The sequence below is a fragment of the Lolium rigidum genome, chromosome 5, assembly GCF_022539505.1.
Source record: "Lolium rigidum isolate FL_2022 chromosome 5, APGP_CSIRO_Lrig_0.1, whole genome shotgun sequence".
In the NCBI taxonomy this organism is placed as follows: domain Eukaryota; kingdom Viridiplantae; phylum Streptophyta; class Magnoliopsida; order Poales; family Poaceae; genus Lolium; species Lolium rigidum.
The window spans coordinates 199,120,027-199,141,424 of record NC_061512.1 but is presented as its reverse complement, the minus strand read 5'-3'; the positions used below and the strand labels follow the sequence as shown (position 1 = coordinate 199,141,424).

The window sequence follows — 21,398 nt, the reverse complement described above, 5'->3', positions numbered from 1 at the left end:
ACAACTAAGAAAAAAATCAGATTGATATAAGCAACATCAGCTAACACATCTAGAAACAACAGGATCGGAGGACAATGCCAGAGGAGATGCACGGCGCCGGGAACACGGCACTCCAACGTTTGCCTACGTCTCACGCCCGTAACGCGGATGAGATAGATCGCGGACGCTGCCTCGAACATGGATGTATCTAGGACCACGCCGACCTCACCACACGAACACCACGCCAAGAGGACGCGCGGCGCCATGGACGGGCAGAGCGGCCGCGCGCGGTCGGCGGGAGACCTCCCAGTCCAAGAGACCCACCTACTCTGTCAGGGATGCCTCCTATGTCGTTGCACGCTGCCGCCTCGCCCAGCACCGCATGCGCGTGACCACCCACTCGGGAATCGGGATCCCCGAGATTTCGACGCGCGTGGGCGAGCGGCGGCTGGGTTGGGGCGAGGCACGCAGGGACTACCGGACGAGTGGAGGCATGCGAGCGGCTCGTGGCTTGGGCCTGGTGGGTGCCCGCGCGCAGCGGCAGTTAACGCGGAGCGGCGTGCACGCGTGATTTGGAATGAGGCAGGAGCGCTGCGGGCGGACGTGGATGCAGGGGATCGATCGGGGATTCAGAGCAGAGGATCTGGCGGAAGCGAACGGAAGGGCGATGTGGCTGGTGGCGCAAGACGAGGTAGGCCAGGAGGAGGGTGCAGTGAGCAGAGGCGGAACCGGCGGCGGTGGGCGTGCGGCCTGGAGCAAGCGCGAGCGAGCCAGGTGACGGACGGAGAGAAAGAGAATAACCAACCGGTATAATGGCAGATTGCAGTATTATGCGATTTGGTGGGAGGGCAAAACGGTCCAAAAAAAAGCGTTGACGAAACTTTTTGGCAGAAACCTTAGCTCCTTTATTATTAGGTATAGATTTCCACAGGTTGCATGTTTGATCAAGAAAGCTGGACCAGGCTAAACAAAAAGTTGCCGATATAATTTTTCAGATTTGCGCTGACCAAGGACGACGACTCAACTCAGAGCCCATCTCTGACCCTTCTCAATTCACGATCTCCAAGCGAAAACTAAGAATGGCAAAACATCATTGAGAAAACAAATCAGCATCCAACCAAACTCTACGTGTGGTATCCTGTAACTGCCACGAGTTGTGCGGACTGAGCAAAGCTCTGTCCCCAAATAGCTGACTGCTCTGCTCTGCCCGGAAGCTCCTCTATCCATGGCCTGGGACGCGCGTGCTGGTCCCAGTCCCAGCCTTCTCTTCCTCCTCATCGGCTTGGCTGCCTCCCTCCTACCGACGTCGCCGGCGCAGCCCACGGACGTCAACGTGGGGCTCATAATCGATGCCGCTTCGCCGGTGGGCAAGATCGCCACAACCACCATCCCCATGGCCCTCGACGACTTCTACGCCGCCTTCCCCAACTCCACCGCTCGGGTTAAGATCCTGCAGCACGATTCCGGCGGGGACGTCGTCGCCGCCGCGTCCGCCGGTACGCCCAACGCATATCCCTGTTCCCCTCGATCGGCGGCGCATGTCGCGTGTGCATGGTCCTAATTTGCGTCGCGTGCGTGCAGCCTTGCAGCTGATGACCAGGCAGGGAGCCCGCGCCATCCTCGGCCCACAGTCGTCCGTCGAGTCGGCGTTCGTGGCCGACCTCGGCACGCGGGCCGAGGTCCCCGTGGTGTCCTTCTCGGCGACGAGCCCGTCGGTGTCTCCCACCACGGCGAGGTTCTTCGTGCGCGCCGCGCTGAGCGACGCGGCGCAGGCCGGCGCGCTCGCCGCGCTCGCCACGTACTTCGGGTGGCGCCGCGTGGTGCCCATCTACCAGGACGACGACTACGGAGCCGCCTTCGTGCCGTTCCTCGTGGACGCGCTCACCAGCGCGCGCGCCACCGTCCCGTACCGCTGCGCGCTCCCAGCCGCTGCGTCCGACGACGCCATCGCCGCTGCGCTGTACCGGATGGAGTCGGAGCAGACGCGCGCCTTCGTCCTCCACACGCGGCCCGGGCTCGCGGAGCGCGTGCTCGACGCCGCCACGGAGGCCGGCATGATGGGCGAGGGGTACGCGTGGGTCATCACCGACGGGCTCACGGGGCTGCACGGCTTCGTCAAGCCGCCGCAGGGCGTGATCGGGCTCGCGGCCTACGTGCGCGACACGCCGCGTATGCGCGACGTCGAGAGGCGGTGGGCGCACCGGTACATGCGCGAGCACCCGGAGGCGGAGCCAAGGGCGCACGCCGAGATGGGATGCTACGCCGTGTGGGCGTACGACGCCGCGTGGGCTGTCGCGTCCGCGGCGGAGCGGCTCAGCTCGAGCGACCTGTCGTCTCCACCCGGGCTGGTCGGCGGCAATGGCGGGCCCACCGACATCGCCGGGCTTGGCAAGTTGATGTCAGGCGAAAGTTTCCTTGGCGCCATCAACGACACAGAGTTCGAGGGCCTCGCCGGCCGGTTCAACCTCACCAACGGCGAGCTCGCGGTGCCGGCCTTCGAGGTGGTGAACATCATGGACAATGGGAAGGAGAGGAGCCTCGGGTTCTGGACGCAGCAGCACGGGCTCAGCCGGCACGTAGGCCGCCGTTCCGAGGAATTGAACGGCGAGCTCAAGCCGGTGATCTGGCCGGGAGACTCGACGGAGCGGCCAAGTGGGTGGGTGCAGCCGACGATCGCGCGGAAGCTGCGGGTGGCGGTGCCGGGGAATGTCTCGGACAGCTACCGTCCGATCGTGCACCTTGACGTGGACCCCGTGACGAACCAGACGACGGCCGGCGGGTTCGTGATCGAGGTGTTCGAGGCGGCGGTGCGGCTGCTGCCTTACGCGCTGCCGTTCGAGTACGTCAGGGCCAAGTCCATGCCCTACGACGAACTCGTCGAAGCAGTTCGTAATGGGGTAAGTAGTTAGCTAACTAATCTCCTTCATTTTGCTGTTACAATGTTTACTTATCATTACATTGTTGGTAAATTTTTTAAAAAGAGTTTTTACAATGCACGGTAAATATCAGGCATAGAACTGAAGTGGACTTCCGTAGCCATCTGATGGAATCATAGAAATATAGAATAGCGGATGTATATGTGTGTGACTGAGCCGCCGAATATTTGGACATAGCATTTTCAAATTTCTGTGCCTAATACTTTGACTAGGAAGAACATTCATAGCCATTAAGCTAGTTGACCGTTGAACATTGACATTGTTGTTATCAACTTGGTTGCAATCATGCATGGACCAGAGGCTAGTTCAAAAAATGTCTCTATCGTAGAAGATCATACAACAACAAAAACAATTAAGCCAAATTGTAGATAACACAAATATTTCGAACCTTGCAATGTTTAAAACTTCGGATTTTTCTTGGTCAAGCTTCATTCAATTTAGAGGGGTTTTGACTAAAATCGAACTATGTTTGAATCTAGAACAAAATATGGAGGTGCCAAGTATCTAAGTACCCACCAAAACAGCCAAAGTTTTGACTAAATTCGGAGCCCTGCAAACTACGAAGACTAAGCTAAATACTTACTCCCTCCGTCCACAAATAAGTGGACATGCGGAGTTTTTTCAAGACATGTTATCAAGTGAAGAGACAAGTATATTGGAAACATGCAAACCAACGTATCTCTCCTCTTTAATTATTTCACCTCTAATAAGTTAAGATCATATATAAAATGGAGATAACATGTGGTAAATATTATTGGGTTTGATTTCCGTGCGATGAGTGAGAATCAGTTTTTGCTACTTTAAAATGCATTGAAAAGTTGGAAGTACACTTTTTTAAGAATAAAGTTTGAGGCTAAACGTTCACTTATTTGTGGACGAAGGGAGTAGAAGGTTTCGTTGGTTCTCAGTCGACTGATAATTAAGTTAGATCTTAGTAAAATCTTGAGCTGTTAGATTCGCGTTGTGATTCCGAGAGTTGGGAGTCACAACTGGTGTTCCTCTAGTTCCACATAGATTGCAATCAGTTAATATGTTTTTTCTCTAGTTTGTTTTAAAGAGTGCCAGTCTGTTTCAAAGTTCATTAAAAAATTAGATCAAGCTAGCAAGATTGCGTGCCCTGCCCTGTAACACCACTGGCCACTAGCCACCTGGTCCCATAGCGGCACGACCAAAGCACAATATGACGCGCGACCAACGTGAGTCCACTATGTCATGCTGACTATATCACGCCCATAGACATACTGAACGTTTACACATCGTCTGAACGCATGCTGCACAACTTACCGAATCTGCAGTAGTATACTACTTACGAGCTTGTAGTAGGTGGCCGTGTATGTTGCTTATTTTAGGAATCGAATCACTCTACTGATTTTTTTTTAGATCAAAGGCCAAAGGCCCGATTTAACGCCCTCAACGGCGACAAGGTACAAAGAGCTGAACCCAGCTTACAACACACACCCACACACCCACACACCCACACGAATTGCCAACATGACTACATCCGGGAACTCGGACACCCTTACGAAGCCTACGAAGACTCGGAGAAGACACCGGACGGCAACAGTGTCGAGCCGGAGCTCACCCTAGAGAGAGCTATCGAACACGCACGCCGTCAACAGAGCTCCCCGCCGCGGGCAGCGCCACCAGTGGCCGACCACCACTGTGCATCGACCACCGCCGTTCGAACCCCAACACGCAGGCACCATGGAAACTCGACGAGGAGGCAGGGCAGGACGCAAGCCTTGCCGAAGGTCGCCAAGCGAAGAGCCAACGCCATCCGAAGAAACATGGTAAGCTCCAAGACGATGTCTTCAAGAAGAACACGACACGAGAGCGCCGTCACCGCCCGATCCGCAGATCTAAGGTTTTCACCCGAAGCCCCTTGCTCGTCGAATACCTCGCCTCAGCCACACCACCAACGGAGAGCCGCACACTGTGAACTCCAAGGCGGCGTCTTCAAGAAGATCACGACACAAGAGCGCCGCCACCGCCCGATCCGAGGATCTTGGGCTTTCACCCGGAGCACGTAGAAGGACAAGGAGAAGCCTCACCAACGCCTTCAAGAAGGGAGCGGCATCCGCGGACGTCGCCGTCGTGGCCCGAGCGGGCAAGGGTTTCCCCACGGCAAACACTCCCCGCCTTCTACACAGGAAATCGACCGAACGATCAACCCGCTGCCACCGCATGCTGCTCGCCGGCCACCACGTCGCCCCCGCGACCATGGTTTCCGGCCAACTCCTGAGCCACTGGCACGCCCGCCAACCAAGATGGCTCCCACTGACCAGGTGAAAGGATCGTATGCCGCACCTAGAGGGGGGGTGAATAGGTGCTAACCAATTTTTAGTTCTTTTTCAATTTAGGCTTGACACAAAAGGTAAATTCTCTAGATATGCAACTAAGTGAATTTACCTATATGACAAGGATATCAACTAAGCAAGGTATAGCTACGCAATAGGAGATAGAGTGGGATAGAGGTAACCGAGAGTGGAGCACGCGATGACACGGAGATGATTCCCGTAGTTCCCATCCTTTGCAAGAAGGTACGTCTACGTTTGGAGGAGTGTGGTTGCTACGCAAGCCAAACCAACAGCCACGAAGGCTTCACTCAGATCTCCTGTGAGCAACGCCACGAAGGCCTAGCCCACTTCCACTAAGGGATTTCCTCGAGTCGGAAACCGGGCCTTTACAAAGTTCTTGGGGCACACATCCACAACCAAATTGGAGGCTCCCAAATCTGTAACAATACAACAATCAACAACAAGACATCAACAACAAATCAACTAGGGAACCAAATAGGAACACTAGCATGAGATCCCTCAAACAAGAGAGGGGAAATGAAGAACGCTTCGGTGAGGATGTAGATCGGTGTCTTCTCCTTCGAATCTCCAAAGATCAAGAGCTTTGGTTGGGGGAGGAAGGAGATCTTGCAAATCTTGAGTTTCTTGAGGTGGCTCTAATGGAGGTGGCTTGGCAGATTTCTTGTGTAATGATTGAGCAAGCAACCAAGGTAGAAGAAGGGAGGTATTTATACCTCCCCTCAAAAATGAGCCGTTGCAGCTTCCGGGGGGCCGGATATTCCGGCCTAAGTAAGGGCCGGATAACCCCCCCCCCGGATAATCCGGCCTTCGGGACAAAACTGTGACTTTATCCGGCCAAATGTCCGTCCCAATGCCAGACTTGCTTTTCTTCCAGTTCTTAGCCAAAATCGAGGGGGCCGGATATTTCCAAAATATCCGGCCCGGATATTCCGGCCCTGGTACAATACCGGGACAATATCCGGGCAAAAATCCGGCCCCTATACTCGCGTCGCTTTTCCTCGGAGACTTAGCCAAAATCAGGGGGCCGGATATTTCAACAATATCCGGCCCGGATTATTCGGCCCGGCCAACTTTTTCTCGATTTCTTTTGACAGACGATCAAATCCAACACACATGAATAAATATCTATGTAATCCCTGTACCATTTAAACAAACATTAGTGTATCACATATATTGACATCAAACACACAAAACATAATGTGAGAGATGTTCTTTCAATCTCCCCTTTTTGGTGTTTGATGACAATATACGGATTTGCAAGAGAATCACTCCCCCTACATGTGCGCATATAAGTAATTTGCATTTGAATACAAATACACAACACATAGGAGTGAGGTGCCTCAACACAAGAGGCATCCAACATGAGCTCTAACACATAGACATCGTCAAATATGAAGTTGAGATAGGATGTAAGAGATCATACCCATGTGTAGATATATAATACGGAGATATAGCATCACACATAATGTAATATCCTTGATCTCAACAAATAGAAATCCGAAAACCATGACAAAGTCTCACACCACATAGCACATAGTTTTGAACGGCACACAAACAAACCAAATAGTTCAAAGAAGAGGGAACACAAGCAATATAAGAATGATAAACGCATATGCTTGTGCCCAAACCATGCAAATCCCCGAGAATCCTAATAGAACACTTCTCCCCCTTTGACATCGAGACGCCAAAAGGGGACAAGCGCGATGCTACACGTCCCATGGGAATCACTCGGAGGCATCATCATCATCGGACTCGTATGCCGCTTCCTCTTCTTCCTCATCGGTGTCGGGTGCATCCGGAGAGCGGCGAGAGGTGTTGGACCTTTGAAGGCAATCATCAAGATCACTCCATGGAACCTCGTGCGAGTGCCATCCACTGTAACCCTGGTGAGCTGGAGGCCGAGGCGGGGGTCCTTGATCACCACCGAGCTTGTGAAGAATAACCGCCCGAGTATGCTTAATCTCAGAACGCTCTCGGCTAGCTGCATAGTTCTCCTTATGGATCTCAATGTTCATGCAAAGGATGTGACGCTGAAACCAACTAAGCCGGCTCACTTGCTTCCTCATAGCCGGGACATCAGGATGACGAGCAGGAGCAAAACCACTAGAACGAGCATCACCCATGAAAGTGTCAGGAGCAGGTACAGCTGAAGAGACTGGCTTAAGCTTGTAGGCCTTCTTGACACTGTGCTTCACCAAAGGATACCCACTCAAGTCTTCACCACCCAAAGCCACAGAGTTGTTGATGAGAAGCTGAATGTAGGGTGCATAGGGTATGGTGGTCCGGGAGACCATGGCATCATGGATCTCATGAAAGATAAAGTCCATGACATCAAGAGTGTAGTCCCGTTCCTCAGTCACATCACGAGCACACTTATAGCTGAGGTGCATAAGGTTCACAAGGACTCCCCGGAGAGCATCATTGTTACCACCACTTGGGCAAATGGTTGCCCGAAAGAAACGAAGCAACTGACTGTATATGGGAAGCAGCCCCTTAGCAAGACCAATTTTTCCCGCTGAGGTATATAGATGCACAAGAGCATTCTTATCTGTCTGTTGTGGTCCATGAAGGCGACGACCCCCATCAACAGGAACTCCAAGAATACCAGCAAATTGGCGCAGAGTGGCACTGCAGTGAGTGGAGCCAGTCATCCATTCCATAGTGCGTTCCTCATCTTTCTTGATTGCCAAAGTGGCAAAGAATTGCTTCACCAAATCTGGGCTATAGTTACATTGAATCTTCATGATATCAAGCAAGCCCATCCTTCCAGCAACCCAGATTGCATCTTCAAAGTGATTGTTTTCATCCAGAATGTCCACATTGATAGCTTGCATGGGTCTCAGATTCTTCATGGGCTCATAGACGTCCTTGTAGATGAACTCCTGCTCCATGCACCAGTATCTCCTGCCTTCTATCTCTTCATCCCTTGGGGCATCTTCATACCGAGTTCTTCATGCGGATAGCGGAATAAGAGACTGGGTCCATGGCCTTGTAGTTCTCCCTCACTTCCTTGTTCTTCCGCCTTGAAGTGACGGACTTGCGAGGTGCATTGGATGCAAACTCGTCACTAGATCGATCATGCCTTGAGCGTCTCCGACCACCCGAGAAGCACCACCTGTGAGAAGCAAAGGCGGGTAGCAAAGGGAAGGTAATGCTCATAAGTCATGTAAGATACGATAATATACTCGAGAAACATGCTATAAGTCGGTACACATCTAGACATGATAGATTGAAGCAAAAGCTGCAGCGGCGATGAAGCTCCGGGCCGGATAATCCGGTGTCCCCCGGGGGCGGATAATCCGGCCCGGCCGGATAATCCGGCCTGCTCGGGGGCGGATAATCCGGCCCTGCGGAATTTGCAGTTTTCCAATCAAAAGCTTGTCTAAGACTAGATCGGCCTCATAGCATGCAAGAGGAGTACACTACAATTGATTTGGAACAACTAGACACCAATTCCACCAAGAAAATAGCATATATAAAACACAACATCTAGGGTTAGAGATTGTGAATCATACCCACATCCATTGTGGAAACCGCTTGGAGGAGAAGGTAGCTAGGGAGGAGATGTACCCGATCCACCCAAGAACTCCGAGAGGGGGCGGACGGAGCGTCTCCGGCGAGGAGGAGGAGATCCGGCGAACTTGAGAGGAGAAAGAGGAGAGAGAGGCGCGTGGGGGGTGGTGTGAACCGTTTGCCCCCCGCGGCCTCGTCCTCAACCCTTTCAAGATCTGCCCAGGCCGGATAATCCGGCCCTAGCTTAGGGCGGATAATCCGGCCGGGCCGGATTTTCCGGTGTCTCCGGGGCCGGATTATCCGGGGTTCTGGAAAATTCCAGAATCACCGGGAATCCGGCCCATCTTTCGTTGGTTATTTGCATGACCCATATGTGATGCAATAATGTATCACGTCACATATAAGGTGCAAATTTACCAATAATATGGAGCAACCTAGATCATCCGACCGAAACACCTCAAACTCCAAGTTTTTACCAAACATGACAAATGAGCAAGATGGAAATGGCTTATAGGAGAGAGTAGGCTTAGGTTTTAGAAGATACAAACTGTTAATGGTACATGGTCACTCAAGTTTGCAAGATATGAGCAAATAAGGCCAAACTAGAGTGATTTCCCATAAGAACATGGAGTTGTCAAATAAAAGGCGATAAGATCCAAATAACTCCAACTCTTCACAAAGAAGAGTGTGGTGGCCTAGGCCACCATATATGAGTGTTGTGGCATGGCACCGCGAAGATATATCTTGGGTCCAAGCCACTACTCATCATTGAAGCTCACATATCAACATATGATATAAAGAGAATGATTTCTTAATGTTGGCATTATGGGGGAGGGATAGCTCAATAATTTAAACCGCACTCCCCCTATTTCCATGCCCACATCTAAACCAAATAAAGTATTGAGACGAAGGTGTGTTTGCAAGATGGTCAAGCTATACTCCTTGAATCAATGATATTTAGCTCATTCCTCAAATAAGAGAACCTTGCTTCATCAAGAGGCTTCGTGAATATATCGGCAAGTTGATCTTTGGTAGGAACATAGATAAGCTCAATATCACCACGGGCAACATGGTCCCTAATGAAATGATTCCGGATCTCAATATGCTTCGTTCTTGAATGTTGCACCGGATTATAGGCAATCTTGATGGCACTTTCATTGTCACATAGTAGAGGCACTTTGTCACAAATGACACCGTATTCCTTTAAAGTTTGCCTCATCCATAACAATTGAGTGCATCCACTTGCGGCGGCAACATATTCGGCTTCGGCGGTGGAGAGAGATATACAATTTTGCTTCTTAGAAGACCAACACACCAAGGACCTACCAAGGAATTGGCAAGCCCCGGAAGTTGATTTCCTATCATCCTTTTCACCCGCCCAATCCGCATCGGTATAACCATTGAGAATAAAACTTGAGCCTTTGGGGTACCAAATACCATATCTTGGGGTATCAACCAAATATCGAAAGATTCTTTTGAGAGCCATCATGTGGCTCTCTTTAGGAGAAGCTTGATACCTTGCACACACACCAACACTCAACACTATGTCCGGTCTAGATGCACAAAGGTAAAGCAAGGATCCAATCATGGAGCGATATACCTTTTGATCCACCTCTTTACCATTGGGATCTAGTGCAAGATGACATTTGGTAACCATAGGAGTGGCCACACCCTTCATCTCGGTCATCTTGAACCTCTTGAGCATGTCTTGGAGATATTTTGCTTGGTTGATGAAGGTTCCTTCCCTCAATTGCTTGATCTCAAAACCAAGGAAGAACTTCATCTCTCCCATCATAGACATCTCAAACCTATCGGTCATAAGCTTTGAGAATTCATCATTGAAAGCTTTGTTAGTAGACCCAAATATAATATCATCAACATATAATTGGCAAACGAAAAGCTCCCCATTGACCCTCTTAGTAAAAAGAGTGGGGTCGATTAGCCCAACATCAAACCCACGGTCTACCAACAATTCCTTAAGGTGCTCGTACCAAGCTCTAGGAGCTTGTTTGAGACCATAAAGTGCTTTATCAAGCTTGTAGACATGGTTAGGAAAGTTGAGATCCTCGAACCCCGGGGTTGCTTAACATAAACCTCTTCATGCAAAGGACCATTAAGAAAAGCACTTTTCACATCCATTTGTTGTAACTTAAAGTTATGATGCGAAGCATAAGCAAGAAGGATACGGATGGACTCAAGGCGAGCCACGGGAGCATAGGTTTCTCCAAAGTCAATTCCCTCAACTTGAGAGAACCCTTGAGCCACCAATCTTGCCTTGTTCCTCACAACATTTCCAAACTCATCTTGCTTGTTCTTGAAAATCCATTTAGTGCCTATAACATTGCGGCACTCCTTTGGCTTCTTAACTAAAGTCCATACTTTGTTGCGCTTGAAGTTATTGAGTTCTTCATGCATAGCTTCCAACCAATCCGAATCTTCAAGGGCTTCAAATACTTTCTTGGGTTCCACTAAGGAGATATAAGCATGATGATGGCTAAAGTTCGCCAATTGCCTTCTTGTGGAAACATTTGCCCTTACATCACCAAGAACCTTGTCATGAGTGTGTCCACGAAGTTCGAGGTTCCTTTCTCTTCTTGCTAGACGACGGGCCTCGATCTCCACCTTGGTCTTTCTAGGCCTTGGAGGTGTCACTTGATCAACTTGATCATTTGGGTCCCCGTCTTGACCTTGAACTTGAGCTTCCTCAATTGCTTGGGGTTGCTCAATCTCATGTGCTTGATTTTGAACACTATTCGGAGAAGGGCAAGAGTTGATTGGATCCTCATTGGAGCCATTATGAATGATTGGTTGATCTTGACCTTGATCTTGTCCTTGATCTTGCACATAAGAGGGAGGGTCTTGTTCTTGTTCTTGGGTTGGTGCATCATTTGCTTCACTAGGTAGGGTTTGTTGATGTTGAGAAGATGAGGGCTGAACCGTGGTAGAGCATAGTTCTTCCCGAGACGCCACACCGTGTCCCTCAATGGGGCGGAAAAATCCCACACCCATTCTTACTATGGCATCTTGAGGTATTTCATCACCTGCACAAACATCAACTTGCCCCACTTGGGAGCCATCATTTTCTTCGAACCTCACACTACAAGATTCAATGATAATCCCGGAGGCTATATCAAAGATTCTATAAGTGTGAGACTCGGCACCGTAACCAACAAATATACCCTCCAAAGCTTTAAGAGCGAATTTAGATAAACGAACTCCTTTGATTTTGTAGAAACACTTACACCCGAACACCTTGAAGTATGAGATATTAGGCTTGTTCCTGGTGAGTATTTCATATGGAGTCTTGTTCAAGCCCTTGCGGAGATAGAGCCGGTTGGAGGAGTGACAAGCGGTGGAGATGGCTTCGGCCCAAAAGTTATAGCGGGATTTATACTCCGCCATCATAGACCTTGCCATATCCATAAGAGTCTGGTTCTTCTTCTCCGCAGCACCATTTTGTTGAGGGGTTTAAGCAGCGGAATATTGATGACGAATCCCCTCATCACTAAGAAAATCATTGAGTGTGTAGTTCTTGAACTCGGAGCCGTTGTCACTTCTTATTGCCATAATGAGGAGGTTGTGTTGGCGTTGCACCTCGGTAGCAAAGTCAATGAATATTTGTTGAGTCTCATCTTTCGTCTTGAGAAAGTAGACCCAAGTGTATCTTGAGTAGTCATCGACAATCACCAAGCAATGTTTCTTCGCACCAAGACTTGCATGAGTAACGGGGCCAAAGAGATCCACATGAAGGAGCTCCAAGATCCTCTTGGAAGAGATAATGGTCTTGCTTGGATGCGGAGAGTCATGCATTTTGCCTTCAACACAAGCCCTACAAACACGATCTTTGGCAAAAGACACATTTTCCATTAGTCCCACAATATGGTTCCCTTTGTGAAGACTTTGCAAAGTTCTCATGTTGACATGGGCTAGGCGGCGATGCCACAACCAACCCACGTCCGCCTTTCCGAATAGGCACATCGCACTTGTCGTGGTGGTCCCCGAAAAGTCCACCACATACAAGTTGTGTTCGTGATACCCAACGAAAGCGACTTTTAGAGTCTTGCTCCACAAGAGGACCACAATATCATTATCAATAAAGACGGCGAAACCCATCTTGCCAAGGGCGGAAACGGAAAGCAAATTGTAACCAAGGGTTTTGACAAGCATGACATCCACAAGAGTAATGTTGTGTGCAACCACAACCTTGCCAAAACCCAATACCTCGGATGTAGAATTATCGCCAAAGGAGACGGTGATATCATTTATGTTAGGCCTCAACTCCTTGACGAGGTTCTTGCCGCCGGTCATATGACTTGTACATCCACTATCAAGTACCCATTTTGAACCTCCGGCGGCATAGTCCTACATGAGATCAATTCTTGGATTTAGGTACCCATGTTGTGTGCAACCACAACCTTGCCAAAACCCAATACCTCGGATGTAGAATTATCGCCAAAGGAGACGGTGATATCATTTATGTTAGGCCTCAACTCCTTGACGAGGTTCTTGCCGCCGGTCATATGACTTGTACATCCACTATCAAGTACCCATTTTGAACCTCCGGCGGCATAGTCCTACATGAGATCAATTCTTGGATTTAGGTACCCATTTCGCAATGGGTCCTCTTTTGTTAGCAACAAGGGTCTTTGGGACCCAAATAGACCAAGCAACATAACCATCATATGGGCCAACATATTTAGCATAAACATCACCATAATAATCTTTAAATAAAACATAGTGAGGGTTAGCAATTCCCGCATCATCATCATTCATGGTTTTGCCCTTGGAGGCTTCACCATTAGTGACGTCTTTCTTCTTCTCTTGTGCGGGCTTGGTCTTTTGCTTGTTTGCCTTCTTTGCCTTGGCATTATAACCAAGGCCCTCCTTCCCATTGTTTGATCTTTGCTTACTCAAAAGATCATCCAAAGAAAGTTTACTTTGGGGAGAGGAGGCCTTAGCAAGTTCATCCTTCAACCTAGCATTTTCCTCAACAATATTTGCATGATCACATAGAGGAGTAGAGGAACTAGGCACATCATATGAAGCAAGCCTAATTTGAAGTTGATCATAGGATTTGGATAGGAGAGTGAATTCACTCTTCAAAGCTTTGTGAGCTTTGTCTAGTTCATCTAGATCCTTCACAAGTTTCTCATGATCAACCTCAAATTGGGCCTTTTCCTTTTTAAGCACTTTAGACTTAGCCCTAGCAAGATCTCTAGCTTTTGTGAGCTTGTTAATTTTATCTTGAGGCTCTTCAAGAGTTTCTAGCCTCTCCTCAAGAGAAGCTATAGTTTCTTGACTTTCCTCAAGAGCATTTTTAAGAGCATGTATTTCAAGAGAGTCTTCTCTCTCTATTTGACCCTTTTTCTCAAGCATATCACTTTGTTGAGCTATACGAACCATGAGGTTTGAAACGTGCTTTTTAGTGTTACCTTGTAGGTTGAGAATGAAATCATCAAAATCTAGCATTTCTTGTTTTACTTTTAGACTAGCATCATCAACCCCTAGATCACTAGATATGTTAGGCATAGAGGGGCTAGGAGATGATACCTCGGAGGATTTAGCCATGAGGCAACTTTCTTGCTCCACAAGAATGACCTCATTGGGGGATTCACTTGGTGATGAAGAGTTAGTGGAGAGGGAGGCAAGAGCGACCAAGCCATTAGAGGTTGCATCTTCTTCATCATCAACATCATCATCTCCGGAGGTATACTCTTCTTGAGTTGATAGCACAATAGGTGTGTCCAAGGAGGACCTTGCCATGAAGCAATGTGCATTCTTGAAATGAGGGTTCTCATTGGGAGATTCAAAGAGAGATGAAGAGGGTATGTTGGTGGTGATGATGGCGGCCAATTCCTTTGAGCTTTCTTCATCTTCATCACCACTAGAACTTTCAACTTCATCGGATGAATATTCTTCCCTTGTTACTAGGACAACTCTTGAGGGCCTCTTGCCCTTCTTGGTCTTGTTGTTGTAGAACTTCTTGTTGGGGGCTTTTGAATATTTGCCCTTTGTGTCTTTGCTCTTGTCCTTGGGAATGAGCCTCCCAGTATGAAGCTCTCTATTCTCATAGGGACATTCGGCAATGAAGTGGCGCTTGTCATCACAATTGTAGCAAGATCTTGTCTTTGGACCAAAGCTAGTGAACCAACTTTTGTTGTTCCTCTTGATGTTGTCTTCCTTGGCCTTAGAGGGATCAACCCAAAAGGATTTTGCATGGAAGGCCATGTGATCATGGTAGTGGCATTGCAAATCTTCCGGATAGGACATACTCCAAGATGCCCTATAAGATTCTTGAGGAATCACTTCTTCAACGGAGTTGACCACCAAGGCAAGGTTGGAACCTTTTGCCATCCCAAGAGCACGATTACGAGAATCATGAGAGGTTTCCTCAAGCACCTTGAGAGCTTGCATCTCGTGCACGACTTGTTGAGAGGTGAGAGAGGAATAGCATTCCCTTCCCACAAGAGTCTTGACATCAATGGGTACAAATGGCATCATGCATTCAATGTACTTCTCCTTGATCCAAGAGTCATTGATGTGGGTGGCACCAATAAGCCGGAAGGCATCGGCAATGGTGAGAAGTCTTCCATACATGTCTTCATGATCTTCATCCGGTAGCCTCATGAACCCTTCGGCTTTATTCTTAAGAGCATTATACTTGTTCCTCCTTGTGCTCTCACTTCCAATGCAACTAGCGGTCAAACCATCCCAAGCTTCCTTGGCGGTGGTGTAGTTCCGGACACGATGCAATTCCTTTGTCCCCACACTAGTTTGAATCATGTGCAAGGCGGTGTTGTTGAGTTGACTATCAATCGCTTCTCTTCTAGTCAACTTGTCGGGGTTGTATGGCTTGAAGCCCTCCAAGATGATTCTCCATAGTTCATTGGAGGCACTACAAACATGAGAGCGGAACTCAAATTGCCAAGTATCGAAATTATCAATAGAAAACTTAGGTGGGTCGCCCGAATGTTCAAATGGGGATGAGGAACCGGTATATCGGGAGATAGGAAAGGTGGAGCTACTCGATTGTAGCTTTCACCTCCACTAGTTCCCCTAGGAGATGTGATAGTGTTTAAGTTATCACCTTCCACGGGTTTGGTAGATGAGGGTAAGTCCGAAGCCTCTCCCTCATCTAACGCACCCGTGTCTTTTACCTCTACACTAGGAGCCTTGGGACGGGCCGGAGCCAAAAGCTCGGCAATCATCTTTTTCATGCTTTCCATTTGGGCTTCCATGGAGGACTTCAACGAATTGAAGTCTTCCATGGAGACCGTCTTGGCGGCCCCTTCCGAGGACTCCTCGCCGGCATACTCTTAGGCGGTTAAGCCCGAAATAAGAGCCGAGGCTCGATACCAATTGAAAGGATCGTATGCCGCACCTAGAGGGGGTGAATAGGTGCTAACCAATTTTTAGTTCTTTTTCAATTTAGGCTTGACACAAAAGGTAAATTCTCTAGATATGCAACTAAGTGAATTTACCTATATAACAAGGATATCAACTAAGCAAGGTATAGCTACGCAATAGGAGATAGAGTGGGATAGAGGTAACCGAGAGTGGAGCACGCGATGACACAGAGATGATTCCCGTAGTTCCCTTCCTTTGCAAGAAGGTACGTCTACGTTTGGAGGAGTGTGGTTGCTACGCAAACCAAACCAACAGACCACGAAGGCTTCACTCGGATCTCCCGTGAGCAACGCCACGAAGGCCTAGCCCACTTCCACTAAGGGATTTCCTCGAGGCGGAAACCGGGCCTTTACAAAGTTCTTGGGGCACACATCCACAACCAAATTGGAGGCTCCCAAATCTGTAACAATACAACAATCAACAACAAATCAACTAGGGAACCAAATAGGAACACTAGCATGAGATCCCTCAAACAAGAGAGGGGGAAATGAAGAACGCTTCGGTGAGGATGTAGATCGGTGTCTTCTCCTTCGAATCTCCAAAGATCAAGAGCTTTGGTTGGGGGAGGAAGGAGATCTTGCAAATCTTGAGTTTCTTGAGGTGGCTCTAATGGAGGTGGCTTGGCAGATTTCTTGTGTAATGATTGAGCAAGCAACCAAGGTAGAAGAAGGGGGGTATTTATACCTCCCCTCAAAAATGAGCCGTTGCAGCTTCCGGGGGGCCGGATATTCCGGCCTAAGTAAGGGCCGGATAATCCGCCCCCCCCCCCCCCCCGGATAATCCGGCCTTCGGGACAAAACTGTGACTTTATCCGGCCAAATGTCCGGCCCAATGCCAGACTTGCTTTTCTTCCAGTCCTTAGCCAAAATCGAGGGGGCCGGATATTTCCAAAATATCCGGCCCGGATATTCGGCCCTGGTACAATACCGGGACAATATCCGGGCAAAAATCCGGCCCCTATACTTCGCGCTGCTTTTCCTCGGAGACTTAGCCAAAATCGGGGGCCGGATATTTCAACAATATCCGGCCCGGATTATCCGGCCTGGCCAACTTTTTCTGATTTCTTTTGACGAGACGATCAAATCCAACACACATGAATAAATATCTATGTAATCCCTGTACCATTTAAACAAACATTAGTGTATCACATATATTGACATCAAACACACAAAACATAATGTGAGAGATGTTCTTTCACCAGGGCCGCCGCCCCGGCGCCCAAAACTCTGCTCGCCGCTAACCTGAGGAAGACGGGAAACCACCACACAGAGCACGGGAAGCACGAGCACCACCACGAGAGAGGGCGCAGCGGGATCGACGCCCCACAACCCCCACGGCTGTAGAACCGCCAGATCTGGATCTGGGGCATACGGGAGATCACGGCCTGGCCCAGGGCCCCTGCCCCGGCCCGAGCACGCGGCGGCCAGCCGGCCGCTGCCCCTGCCCGTCCTGTTTCCCTCCGCCCTCCTCAAGAACGGCGCCGCTGCCGACCCGATTAGCCGCCGAATCACCACCCAGAGCGCCGCCTCCCGTCACCCGCTGCCAGGAGCAGCCAGAGCTCGCGCCGCTCGCCGCTTCGGACGCTCCGGAGGGAGCCGCCACCGCGAGGAGCACGCCCGAGACCTTGGAGTCTCCGCGCCGCCGCCGAACAGCCGCGCCCCGACGCCCTCCGCCCAGCGCCGCGCCCCCACCAGCCGCCACGGCCCGCGCCGCCGCCACCGCGTGAGGGAGAGGAGGTTCCCCGCCGCCGCCGGCGCCGCCCGAGCTTCGCTCAGGTTGCGCCCCTTGGCGGCGGCGAAGCGGGAGACGAACCTGGGGAGGGTGTGGCGGCGCGGAGGGTTAGGGTTTCGCCCGCGCGCCCACGGGAGCGCGAGGACGAAACGTTTCGAGGTGAAGAGTTCATCACTCTACTGATTTCATGGCTGGTGTTAAGCGATTGGCTACCTAAGTTCACTTAAGTATGCTCGCATGAATAAGGTTTATAAATTTAGTTAAAAATCAACGTTCTCGAAGTTTGATTAATGTCATAGATAAAAATATAAATACTTTACAATACCAAATCATTATTAGTTGATTCACCAAAAATATAAACCAGATTCCTTTGTGTACAACATCAGGAACAATATCATGTGCTGACACCACGCTCTCCAAAATATATTTGTCTTTTTAAAAGGCAGTTTGATTAGACGAGATAAGATCATTACAGACCTTACTAAGACGAGTAGTAGCAAATTTCTAGAAGATTTTGAAATTACAATTAGTTTAGTGCTATGGGTCTAAATTTCCGTATGGTGACACCATCTGGTTCTTTTGGTATTAGAGTTAAGGCTGAACAAAATCAAGTTGGTTAGAGTTCTAATCATTGAATATGCCTAATAAATCAACTTATACCAACTCCCAGACTTGTTGGTAAAAAGGAAACGAGAACCCATCAGGGCCAGGAGCACCTTCAGCATATGAGCCGAAAACTGCATCCTTAACTTCCTGCTCAGTAAAATCAGCCTTTGACAGCTTATTATCGTCAGCATTGACTAACTCATCACTATCCCAAAAACTTTCAGAAAGATCTATGTTCAGTTTTTTTCTCAAAACCAAATAAAGACTTGTAGTATTGGACAACAATTTCAAAATACCTATTGTGTCTTCAACATTTCCTTGTGGGCCTTCAAAAACAGTCCTCTGTTTCTTCCTTCGCTGATTAGCCATGGAGTGGAAGTAAGCAGTGTTTTGATCCCCTTCGAGAATCTGTCTCTCCTGCGTTGCTTTAATCTCCTCATTTCTCCAAATTACTTGCAGCTCATCTGAAATATGTGTCATTCTGGTTTTAGCACTTGGTGACAATTGTTGCGTTTCAGAGAGTATATCAAGTAAATAGAACTCAGCAATAAGTTGTTGTTTAAGCCTGTGTTGGTCTGCATCAATATTAGCATTCCAACCTTTCAAAATTTTCCCAAGCAAACGAATTTTAAACTGAAATCTGTCAATAGGTTAAACAAGATGACGGGGAGTCCAGGTTTTATGCACCAGTTCTTTTAAACCCTCTTTCTGTAGTCACCAATTTTCGAACTGAATTGTTTGATAGTGGGAACAGTTAGAGCACCGGTATAAAAAACCAAAGGAGTATGATATGTACCAAGTCTAGGTAGGATTTTAACAGCTACATTAGGAAATAAATTTTCCCAACAAGTAGAAATAAAAACTCCATGTTTGGCCATCACTTTTTATTTCAATAAGGCTCAATTTATTAATCAAGTCATTACAAAGGTTAGACCAGTGTTGGTTGATATTTCAATTATTTTTTACTTTACTTTCCCTAATGAGATTAAAATCACCCCCAATTAGGGTAGGTCCTGACCAACAACTAAACACACCGTGGAGTTCATAAATGAAATCAACCTTATGCTCATCATAAGCGGACCCATATACAAAAAAGAATCTCCATGTTTTTGCATCTCTTTTACATTTAATAATGCAAGAGACAGAAAATTCAAAAACATTAATAATGTCAAACATGTCGGTTCTAACACCAACAAGTATCCCCCAGCAGTTTGGACTGCTGGTAGACAGTTCCAAGTGAATGGATTCACTTCTCTATATGATTGTGGCTAAAACTGACCTTTTGTCTGGTCTTTACCTTGTGTGATGAATGATTTTGATCCAACATGATTGTGGGTAAACTGACCTTGCCGATCAACTCTCTTTCTGCAGACGTTTGACGCAGCGGTGGCAGACATCACCATGACCGCAAACCGGTCGAAAAATGTGGACTTCACGCTGCCTTATGAGGCAACGGCCATCGCCATGGTGGTGGCAGTGCGCGACCAGCGGAGCAACAAACGGACGTGGGTTTTCCTCAAGCCGCTCCGTTACGACCTCTGGCTCGTCAGCGCCGTGTTCTTCCTCTTCACCGGCTTCGTTGTCTGGGCCATCGAGCACCGTGACAACGATGACTTCCGTGGTCCACCCTCCTACCAGGTCGGCACCCTCCTCTACTTCGGCTTCTCCACCCTCGTCTTCGCCCACAGGGAGAGCCTGAAGAGCAACCTGTCGCGGTTCGCCGTGCTGGTTTGGGTGTTCGTCGTGCTCATCCTACAGTCCAGCTACACGGCGAGCCTCACGTCCATGCTCACAGTGCCGCAGCTGGAGCCGAGCGTCGCCGACTATGGCGCGCTGCTGAGGGGCACGGAAAAGGTCGGGGTCATGAATAACTCCTTCGTGCTTAGGGCCATGACGGCGTCGGGTTTCCCGCAGGACAGGCTTGTGCGGTACCCGAGAGCGCAGAGCTTCCATGAGGCGCTGCTCAATGGCAGCATCGGCGCCATAGTCAATGAGACGCCGTACCTCAGGATCTTCCTGAAGACCTACCGCGACAACTTCACCATGACTGGCCAGCTCAACAAGACCGGCGGCTTTGGCTTCGCGTTTCCGAAGGGGTCGCCATACGTGACGGACCTGTCGCAGGCGATCCTGAAGCTCACGGAGAGCGATGAGATGAACATGATTGAGCGCAAGTGGTTCGGTGACCCAGACGAGGATGGTTCTGCTGCGCAGGACGGCGGGCCATTCACGTCGGACAGCCTCAGCTTCGGCAGCTTCTGGGGACTGTTCCTCATCACTGGCGTCACATCGATCCTCTGCTGCACGGTGCACCTTGTCAGGTTCGTCGCGACTAACCGTGGGGAGCTCGAGCCACACTTGTCCTGGAAGGGCAGGATCTGGAGGTTGGCCAAGATCTTCGATGACAAGGACCCCTCGTCGCACACCTTCAGGATCAAGGACGATGGTGGTTCCGTGGCTGGACGGACTGACACCGTCGCCTCCCCTCGTATCACGCACAGTGAGTTTGGCAGCCCGCTCAGCGCGCCGTACACCAGCGACTGGTCAGTGGAGACAGCAAGCCCGGCGACTGGAGAGATCGAGCTTGCCGCCGGTGGCGAAGATAGGGTAGAAGTAGCTAACAGAGGACGGTAACTGATCACTGCCATTCTACAACTCCGGCCTTGCAGTCAAATGACAGTGGTTGTTCGATGCTCTGTGTCAATAGGGGATTGAGGTGACGATGGACAGATTGAATGGCATAAGTAAGCAGTGATCAATTACTGTAAACTGTAGATAAACAACTGTAAAATGTAAATTACACTAGTCTCTTAGGACTATACGGCACCTAATCTCCAATATGAACTGTAGTGATTATAATGCTTAGAAACGGAGTTTTTATTCTTTGGAAAAAAAAAGTGATGCAGCT

At 49.2% G+C, this 21,398-nt stretch overlaps 1 protein-coding gene across 1 annotated transcript; it reads left to right on the top strand.

Annotated features, from left to right (window-relative positions):
* The first annotated feature begins 1,164 nt into the window (after window positions 1–1,164).
* Window positions 1,165–21,124, top strand: LOC124656929 (glutamate receptor 2.8-like). The gene is made up of 3 exons (XM_047195575.1): window positions 1,165–1,475; window positions 1,561–2,876; window positions 19,862–21,124. The coding sequence occupies exons 1-3, from the start codon at window positions 1,205–1,207 to the stop codon at window positions 21,122–21,124; spliced, it is 2,850 nt and encodes a 949-aa protein (XP_047051531.1). The 5' UTR covers window positions 1,165–1,204.
* Window positions 21,125–21,398: the final 274 nt, after the last annotated feature.